The sequence below is a fragment of the Apis mellifera genome, linkage group LG13 (genome assembly GCF_003254395.2).
Source record: "Apis mellifera strain DH4 linkage group LG13, Amel_HAv3.1, whole genome shotgun sequence".
In the NCBI taxonomy this organism is placed as follows: domain Eukaryota; kingdom Metazoa; phylum Arthropoda; class Insecta; order Hymenoptera; family Apidae; genus Apis; species Apis mellifera.
The window spans coordinates 10,428,586-10,439,351 of record NC_037650.1 but is presented as its reverse complement, the minus strand read 5'-3'; the positions used below and the strand labels follow the sequence as shown (position 1 = coordinate 10,439,351).

The 10,766-nt window shown below is 29.5% G+C and overlaps 1 protein-coding gene across 1 annotated transcript; it reads left to right on the top strand.

The window, feature by feature from the left end:
• Positions 1-7,842: 7,842 nt before the first annotated feature.
• LOC113218532 (protein bowel-like) lies at positions 7,843-9,941 on the top strand (the record flags this gene model as incomplete). Its single annotated transcript, XM_026444661.1, is given in 2 exon segments — positions 7,843-8,007; positions 8,187-9,941. Coding segments are annotated over 2 exon segments (1,018 nt in total), but the record flags the coding sequence as incomplete, so codon positions are not given.
• Positions 9,942-10,766: the final 825 nt, after the last annotated feature.

Genomic DNA, 10,766 nt, shown 5'->3' with positions numbered 1-10,766 from the left:
ATTTATTTTTTTACAATCATTTATTGGTATTTTATATTTACTCATGCATATTTCTTTTTGATACTTTTTATATTTTTAAACAATTTTGGCAAATTTCATAAATATTTATCACCTATATATCACTACATATAAATTATTAATATTTATATATAATTAAATATAATTATATATATATATTTCTATTTCTATAAAAAAGAGAAGAGACTCTGTTTTGGCAACATAGATTGAAAATATTCAAATATAATTTGGTTCAACTAGATAACTGAATTTGCCAACCAACTTCTTTCAGACTTCCGTATTCACAATCAGATATCTTCCTTTCTGCGAACAGCATTTAGTTTTTAATGTTATACTAAAAAATAAACTTGTGAAATTTAAATAAGCAATTTATTACAATTTGTTTATTATTAAATGCTTTATAATTACTCATAATAAATCAATGAATATTAATAATCTCCCATTTTTTAAAAATATTAATTACATAAATATTTCTCCACTAGATTCTTTACATTATATATATATATATACAGAGTATTTCCAAATTCAAATATAAGGAACATTAATAAAGATATTTTTGGCCATAAGTTTAAGTCACCGTGATTTGTGATAAGGTCACATGGTATTATTAATATGGGAAAATTAATATAAGTTCACAAGAAAAAAAAATGTTAAAATAGCATTTACAATCAAGAATCCATTAGGAGGCGGATTTCTTGGACTTGAATATGCTTCATGTCTTAACACGTTATACATTTAACAGCTTTAAAAGTCTGATTTTAGGAGTGCTCTTATATTAATTCGTATATACAATTTAGTCTCATTTAGGGACACTTTTTGAAAAATTCTTTTACCATAATTGGAACTAAAGTAAAAAAAACTGTTCAAAGGTGCATGTTTCATATATCAATATAATATATCAAACAGAAGCACTTTATAATTTCAATTTCGGTTATATACTTACATTACCTATAACAGCATCTTATATTAAATATTAATATAATATTTATAATATAATGTATATGTAATATAATAAAATTTACGGCTAATCCTGATCCAAACTGGGCGCATTCTCCATCCTGGCCGAAACATATTTACGTTATGCCCAAATTTAACAATATGAAAAAATGAAATTTATCAATATTAAATCAATATTAATGATTATTTATTTAACTTTGGTTTTATTTAATTTTGTGTAAATGTTTGGAAATAATATACAAATAATACAAATACAATAAATACAATTTACTAAATGTAAATAACAAATTTAGCTTTTTGCATACAAACATTATTACCAACAGAAATTGAAAATAAAAATCATATTTTAAAAAATTATTAATAAAATTACATTTAAAACAAGAGATTTTTTAGAAACAACAATTATGCGCTATTCCAATGCCATTTTACATGACAGTATATTTTAATGAATTTTCTTTTTTCGCTTCTTTTGTCAATTAATATTTTAATATTAAATTTCAGATAATGACAAGACAATTTTCGTTAATTGAAATTGGTTATAAAAAAAAAAATTTAAAACTTACTTGATAGAATTTTTATATTTAATTTTTATACAAAAAATTTGTTTATAAATTATCAATTTTGAATCCATTATAATAATAAATCAATATGAAAAATTTTTTAGAATAGCATATTTTTAGATGCGCAACAATTTAGATTTGATAAAAGAAATAAATATTATCGTAGTAATTTTATGAATTATATAATTTTAAATGAGTAACTTTTTTATTTATTTATATATATAAAAAAACATATTAAAAAGTTTGAATTTAATAGCTTGATTAAAGAAAAATTGTAAAGTTTATTATTATTATTGTATAAATAAAAATAATTGAATTGTTGAGTTGAGAAAATTTTTCATTAATCAATTGTCCTCGTTTTTTTAAAAATAGGAATGAATTTTTTTAAAATAATTCCAAGCCTATGATTTTCCAGAAAACTGAATATAATAAGACATCAAATTTATTCATTAATATTTTCATTAATTTTCTATTTTATTTTTAAAAATTTATAATTGCAAATTTATCATTTTACCATAAAAATTTAAATTATCAAAATTTTATAATTTTTTTGCAAAAAATTAAATTTATATTATTTAAAGAAATTTTATTGTTTTAAATAAATTGTAAATTATAATTGGTAAATTATTAAATGCTTTTGTAATTAAAATAATTATAAATATAACACAAAAAAGAATAAAACAGTGTTATAATTTAACTTTTACTAATTTTAAATTAATATTTTTTTTATCTTTTTTGGAGACAAAAACTTTTTTATTTAATTAATTGTTAATCAATTCGTTGGTGGTGTGTGTTGGTCATGAGGTATTAATATATAGGTGGAGCGGTGTAAGAGTAAGTAAGTAAATTGGAGATCAAATTTTATTAATAAGAAGTATTAAATAATGCGTTTAGAAAATCACCAATAAGAGATTTTAGGTAACACAAACACAATGATAAACTTACATCATTAAAAAATTAGGTTTTGAGAATATACCTTTTCTTTAATTTTTCCGAGCGTTTCAGCGTAATTATGATTTACTTCTATGACCTTTGTTTAACTTTTGTTACCAATCCCGAACTTTTTTCATCTCATCAATAATGTAGAATGAAATTTAATTTTAAAAAGAGAAAATTTATATGGGATACTTGCATATGGAGAGAAAAAGTAAAAAAGATAAAGTAATTATACTACTCTCTGTAAAAGTAGGACTTCGGAAAGCACATTTTAATTTGAATCGGAAGTACTGCTCTCGCATCAACAAAGTCATATCTTTTGCCATTTAAATACTTGTTATTCCAGGGTCGAAAAATATCCATTGTTTACTCCAAGTTGGCTTGGCTCTCAATCTCAACAGCCATACATACTTTCTTTGCTTTTGAGATTATGAGTTAGAGAGATGGATGTTTTTAGATAATAACTATAGGTCATTTCATTAATGGTTTAATAAGATTGAGAGAGAGTTTGCGTTTACATCAAGGAAGGGAAGCGGACTCACATATTCTGTTCTGATTTTATGTGGTTTGAGAGAGTGATGAGAGTAATAATTATTCGAGGTTCTCGGTGGGAGTTTTATCCAAATACTCATTTTTCAATTTCTTTCATTTCAGAAAAGCATAGGCGAGGATGTACTATGAGAGAAATAGAGAATACACCGATATGGAGCGAATCTGAGTATAGTCTCCTGGAGTCATATCGCTATTGCTAAGGTGAGATTCAAAGTTATTCTTCTTTAAAGTTTGATAAACTAAGAGATGGGAATAATGATAGAAGAAGATGAGTAGAAAGAGAGTGATAGAAGAAAAATAAAAATCTAATAAGTGTACTTAAATCAAATGTGGAAATTTTATTAAGAACTAATAGACTACCACTCTGAGGATATATATATTATAATGGAAAACTATATTCTTTTATACCACGAATTTAACTTATTTATTTTGGGCGAGAGTTGAATAAAAAGAGAGGAACATATGACATTGGAAATAGAATATCCCTCCAACTGTAGTATAATAAAATTTAAGCTTACTTGTAATTTTAACAACATAGGAAAAATAATGTTAAGAAAATTTGAATTTTAATTTCACTCCGCTTTCGAGAAGAGTGAAAGCCCCTCTTTTGTTCGATTAAATTTGTACTGTTTTCAGAAACTATTCCCTGTCAAATTTTCCTGTAACGACGGTATATATTTATATAATAGAAAGGAAGAACAATGTGGAATCGAAATATTCGAACTGTATCACGCGAAGTATTTTAATTACGTTGTACGTTTAATTATTCGACTCGAAGGTTTATTAAACTATTTTCAGTTTGTTGTTGTTTGTTTGTTTCGAAACGTTTTGCGTCAATGACACGTGTGTTATGAGTGTTACGAAAATAAGAAAAATGGAATAGAAGAGAAGATTGATGATAAATTTCACAAATATCTTGTATCACAATTTCTTTAAAAATCATAAAAATATATATATGTATATAAAAATCGGAAAGTACAAAGATTTTTCTACAAACACGTCGTTTTCAACTTAGTGACCCTGATCGCTATGAAGGCACGATTGGCAGTGGCACGTATTGTTCGATTAATGACAACCAAACCATGCGGTGGCATCGACTTGGCACACTTCCGATTTTATCGTCCCGGCGACGATCACGTTTCTCTATAAATTTCTGAATATCGGAATTGGCATTGTTCCGGCGCCCAGTAATTGTTACACTTTGCACGAAACTGAAAAATAAAATCTACGACGCGTCGTTTCCTTGTTGATTATTCCTTATCGTTCTCTTAGCATATTTCTTCTTTTTTTTTTTTTTTTTGGATTTCACTGAAATATATGGAATGAATTTTTCAATTATACGAAAAAATATAATATGTTTACAGTTTTATAGGAAAAAAGAAAAGATGAATAAATTGAAACAATTAAAATACAATTTGAAAAAAAATTAAAATAAAATACAATAAACAAATAATACATAAATAATAAACAAATAACAAAAAACAAATAATAAGACAAATAATAAACAAATTAAAATACAAATACAATACAAACTTTAAAAATTGTTAATCGATTAAAAAATTAGATGATTAATATTATAAAGTATATTTCACTTGATAATAATTAGTAAAAATAAATTTTATCTCAACAAGTAAAGACAAAATGAGATGAATAAATGGGAAAGATTGAATCATGGAATATTTATAACCGGAAGGGGAGACGAGAGAATATGAAATTCAGGTATAAATAAAAGAAGAAAACGGTATCGGATGGATCAATATTTAATTACAAGGATCGTATCCCGAAAGATTGAACACGCTAAACTAATTGCAAGTATATATGTATATATGTATAAGCTGAAACATTATCGTTCGTGCGGAAATCTAATTTTATTGTCATTGAATTAACGCACACACCACGGACAAATTTGCGATGAAACAAGCGCTCTAACGTACGCCTTGTTCGACTTGTCGTGGCGGCTTCGATAAATCGGTTTACAGAAGTCGAAAATCGTATCCCGTGTACTCGAATTGGATATTTTCGTCCTGTTGTCTCACGGCCACGCAGAAAATAATTATCGAACGGCGACCGTGACTTCATTCGGCGATCTTTAATCAATTAATCGTGGATGGAATTTTTAGAATAAAATTTCGTTCCAAAACTTTATTTCCCTTTATTTTGCAAAAATTTAATTATCGAATATTATCGTATATTGTAACTGTATATATATACATATATACACTTGTTATTAAATTTTTTAATTCTCCAAAAATGTTGAATTTTGATGAAGTGAAATTTTCGAAGGAAAAAAAAAAAAGGAAATCTTCATTTGATAATTAAATCAATGCGGTATAATCGTATTTACGTATTAATACCCAGCAAAATGGCGATTAATGGTTATTGCATAATCATTGTGCGCCTCGTTTACGTTTTCATTACACGTGCCATCGAAAAATCCTATGTGTCATTGGCTGCACGAGTTGCGCTATGACAAGCGCATCTCGTCGAAACGATGATATTGAAACGAGAAATTTTAATATGATCGAAGAATGCAATTTGTAACGAGACTTTATACTTTTAAATTACAATTTTTATTTTAACTTAATATTAATAATTAATATTAATAATTTAAACGAATATGAGACATTTTTTTTTTATATAAAAAATTATAAAAATTCAAATGTACTAATTGATCATTATATTACCAAATCTATTATTAATATATTTAAGTAACTATATTTAATATTTTTGTTAACATTTTTGTATTATTATTAAGTTTTGTGAAATAACTTTTTTTTTTCTAAATCCTTCTATTTTAAAAATTGATCTTGTAAGAGATCTTGTAATTTTGTTTGATTATTAATATATTTAACTAACTATATTTAATATTTTTGTTAACATTTTTGTATTATTATTAAGTTTTGTGAAATAACTTTTTTTTTTTTCTAAATCCTTCTATTTTAAAAATTGATCTTGTAAAAGATCTTGTAATTTTGTTTGATTATTAATATATTTAACTAACTATATTTAATATTTTTGTTAACATTCTTGTATTATTATTAAGTTTTGTAAAATAACTTTTTTTTTCTAAATCCTTCTATTTTAAAAATTGATCTTGTAAGAGAACTTGTAAAAATAGTTTCGAACGAGAGAAGATCACTTTACGGGAAATTTATGGTTTCCCGTGTAAGTCTTTGAGGAAAACGTGGGAGTTTTCGAAACCGAGAAAATTTTCTGCTACCATTACACGTAGCAAGTTTTGTACGCAGCCAAAGAAGCGAACCGCTTTGGGATACGTTTCATAACGCAAAGTTTGACGCCACGGGGGACTTCCTTCCGTTACCGGCAAACATTCGGGATACCAATTTAATTATTCACTTAGGGAATTTCCTCGCTTTTTCATTTCCTGTTTTCTCGATCCGCGAAAATACGAATCATATTTACGTGTCACGATTCAATTCATCGATCGATTTAAAGAAATTAATGATATTTGTAATCCGATTCGTCGCACCGCCATTTTGGAACTACAAATTCGTCACAAATTTTCGGAAAATTTTTCGTTTCTTTCAAAAAAATTTCAATCTCAAAACGAAAAAATCGACTTTTCAATATTTTTATACAATTTAAAATCGAGTATTAATGAAAAAATTAAAAAAATATATTAATTAATTGTAATCCGAAGGAAAGAATGAAATTCTTCTAATGAAAAATTCTGAAAAATAAAAATTTTGTTCAAGTTTGCGTATTTTTACGTTACAAATATAATCTAAAATATAATTTGAAAAAATATAAAGTGGTGGTTTTGTACAAATTGCATATAAAGAATATGAAACGGAAAGTTTCTTCTTTTTCACGTGTGTTTTTCGTCTACTTTTTTGCTTTTCGTTTCATCAAAAAATGAAAATACAAATTCATAGGTTATTTGAAACTTATCGCAGTGTAAATGTTTCTTCTCGTTTAATTAAAAATACTCGTACAACGACATGTGGTATTCCTTTTATATTTTTCATCGAATAAATAAACGGAACGTACACGCGTTATGTCGCGTTAAATAAGAGATAAAATAATTCTGTAAAAAAAAAGTATAAAATATAAATATAATTTCTCATAAATATCCACCAATCGTAACCGAATTAAATAATAATACACACACACGCGCGCGTATTCACTTTTCATTATAAAAACTTTCATAATTATAAATCATCGAAAGAGACGATCCAATAATAACACCCGTTATAATTTACCATGGGTCTCGGCGCCAAGCCTCGTAAGGGCCTGTCCCTCCCTGCACCAAACTCTGAGCATACATTTCAGCAGCTCCTCCAAGGCCCTCTTCAAGGACGCATCCTCTCCAACCTCTGTGGAACACTCAGAGGCCGTGCAATCGCACACCATCTCGATCCACGCGACAACTTTCAAAATCACTGCTATTATCCTTTGCTTTCAATTTCCGCTTTACACTTCCAATCTCACGATTTGAATGATATTCTCTGTCGCGATATGACTTCAAAAAAAAAAAAAGAAAAAATTATTAATCCTCTTCTCGTTTCTCGAAAAGAGAAGAAAGATTTTTCTCGAACGAGAAGACACTTGCAAGATCACTCGATTTATAAAAAAAACCAAACGTTTGCAACTTCCGGCTTCCGGTTCTTCTTCTCGCTCATGCGAAGAAATTTCAAAGATCTCTCGATCTTCTTCTCTCCCAATTCTTTCTCCCTTTCTTATCTTTATCTTTATCGAGAGAAGAGAGGAGATAAAATTAAAGAGAAAAAAAAAAAAAAAAAAAATGAGTGCACACGCGCCACCGGGAACGCGGGAGCCGGAGACGAAAGCTCTGAAGAGCATCCAGGCCTAAGAAACAGTTTATCTGTAAATTCTGTAATAGGCAGTTTACGAAATCGTACAATTTGTTGATTCATGAAAGGACTCATACGGATGAGAGACCGTACTCTTGTGACATTTGCGGCAAGGCTTTTAGAAGGCAAGATCACCTTCGAGATCATAGGTAAGGTTTTTCTTCTCGTTTGCTATGTATGCTTTTTTTTTTTTTTTTTTGCTAATTATGCACGTTTGTTGTGAATGTTTTTAAATTTAATACTTCATTTTTTCATTTCAATACTTTTACAATATTCTCTGTTGTATAAACCAACAGTTATATAACCGAAACTGGGATGCTCGTTACAGGTACATCCACAGCAAAGAGAAGCCCTTCAAATGCGGCGAGTGCGGCAAGGGTTTCTGCCAGAGCCGTACCCTGGCCGTGCACAAGATTCTCCACATGGAGGAATCGCCCCACAAATGTCCCGTGTGCGCTCGAAGCTTTAACCAACGCAGCAATCTGAAGACCCACCTCCTCACCCACACAGATCACAAGCCGTACGAGTGCACCTCTTGCGGTAAGGTGTTCCGTCGAAATTGCGATTTAAGGAGACACGCGTTGACGCATGCAGTCGGCGACGTGCCACCAGAGGCGCTCGAGGAGGCGCTCAGAGATGACGATAGTCCAGAAGAGGATTGTCCGGAGCCTGGCTCGTCGTCCTCGGCGTCCACTACCAATTCAACGTTACCATCCACGGGGACGAATGCTTCTTACCCTCCTCAAGCCTCGACGGGACCACCGCAACCACCTCCACCTCCAACTTCAGCGTCCACCCTTCCTCAGAGACCTCAACTACAAATCAGAAGAGATCTACTCCCAACCACGGTGAAACCGTCCACCGTGACCAGCAGCGGGAGTGGCGGGCATTCCGTCACTCAGAATCCTCCAGGCGCATTACCACCCCCGCCCCCGTTAATCCTGACTTCCTACAGACGAAGAATAGGCTCGCCAGGGCCGTCCAGGGTGCTCCTGGAGCTGCAGGAACGCGAGAGGGAGCGAGAACGTGACATGGAGCAAAGCAGAGAGAGGGAGCGCGAGAGGGAAAGGGAGGAGGAGGTATCACGACCACCCAGAGCACCCACCCCTCAACCACCACCCCCACCCAGACCCGCTCCTGCCAGGCAAGGATTCACTATAGCGGATATTATGCGTCGGTAGAGCGGCAATCTGTTTTACCGGTGAATACCAAATGATCGTCTGCTGTGAAATTCGATTGGGTAGGACACGTAGGACCGTTTTTATTGGGCCGTAAGTGAGATCGTTGTTCGGACGTCATTTGGAATATGGTTAAAGTGATCAATTATTTACTGAAAGGAACTATTTTCGTAGTTTGGATGCGGGAGGTGAAAGATGGAGTGTGGATAGGATTTGTGAAATTTTTTTTTTTTTTGTTACTGCAATTCTGGAAGGACGATGACACAATTGAATTACCGAGCTGAGCCATATTATATCGTTGAAGTAAAAATAAGATAAATTGGGATAATTCTAACTAATTCAAAGTTTGTTTTATATAGCTGTGCCATTATTCTTCCAGACATGTTGATATTCCCTTCGTTTGAAAGAAGAATTTATTAATAAATTTGTTACATTTTTTTTTTATTATTTCTCTTATTATAAAAATAAATAAATTCTGTAATTATTTAACACTTTTGCTGCTACACGTTTAATTATTTTTACAGAAAAAACATTTTTTTTTTTTCATACAAATTCGATCTTAATTAATTAACAGAATTGGGAAAAAAAGATTAAATTTCAATAGCAGTAAAAGTGTCAAATCTTTTTTTTTTTTTTTTTTATTGAATTATCACGTGAGAATCGTTTTTACAATGATAGAAATATCGTCACGAAAGTGAAATGATACTATTTTTCAATTCTATTTTGAAACATCTATGATATACGTAGAAACCTCAATGTTCAATAAGTGAAGTCCATCAAAAGATTAAAAAATTTCGAAAGCATTGTAACAGACTGTGGTGTTGTTTATTTTATTAAGTTGTAAATGTATAATTTGTATTTTTTTTTTTTATTACAGAATTAAAACGAATATTATTTTACTTTAATTGTTATTAATTGAAATATTTGGTATCTTTTTCTAATAGGCAAAAAAAAAAAATTAGCAAATAGATATTGTACTAAAAAAAAATTAGATAGATTTAATGTTTATTCGTATTTTTATTTGTTATTAAGAATGTTTATTTAGAAAAGAGCGTTTATAATTGTTATACGTGTCAAAGTATTAAAAAAATATATTAAAAATTTATCGATTTACGAGAAAAGTGCAAAAAAAAAAGAAAATTATATTATTTTAATCCTTTATTAATTATAATGTAAAAATTTCAATATTTCTATTACCTGATATATTCAATCGTGACTGAAATGTGATGAAAAAAAAAAAGAAATCGTGACAATATTTTTACCGTTGTTCGACACGATTTAAAATGATATTGGCAACTTTCGAAGCGAATTTTTATTTATAGATACAATAAAAGTTGAATAGTATAGGAAAATGATGATCCAAATTGGATATTTAATAGGTGTAATAGAATCGAAATTATTAAATAGTTCTGGCTCCAAAAGTACTTTGTATTTTGCCAGAACATAGAAAAGAATAATCGTACGATAGTGGATCGACAATGGATTATTCTTCAGTTATTCAACTTTAATTGTGCTATGAGTACGTTCGACGAATAAGGAGAAATAAGGATAAGGAAAAAGATACAAGAAGAAAAGAGTACAACAAGTGAAGAGGGCGATTATTAACTTCGATGAGAATTTTATTATTGTATTAGTGCATTAAGAGCATTGTATTTGTACATAGAATCCTATGAGATCCAGTTAACAATGAAACTTTTATCTCACATGTTGCGAATGAATAAAAACTTTGT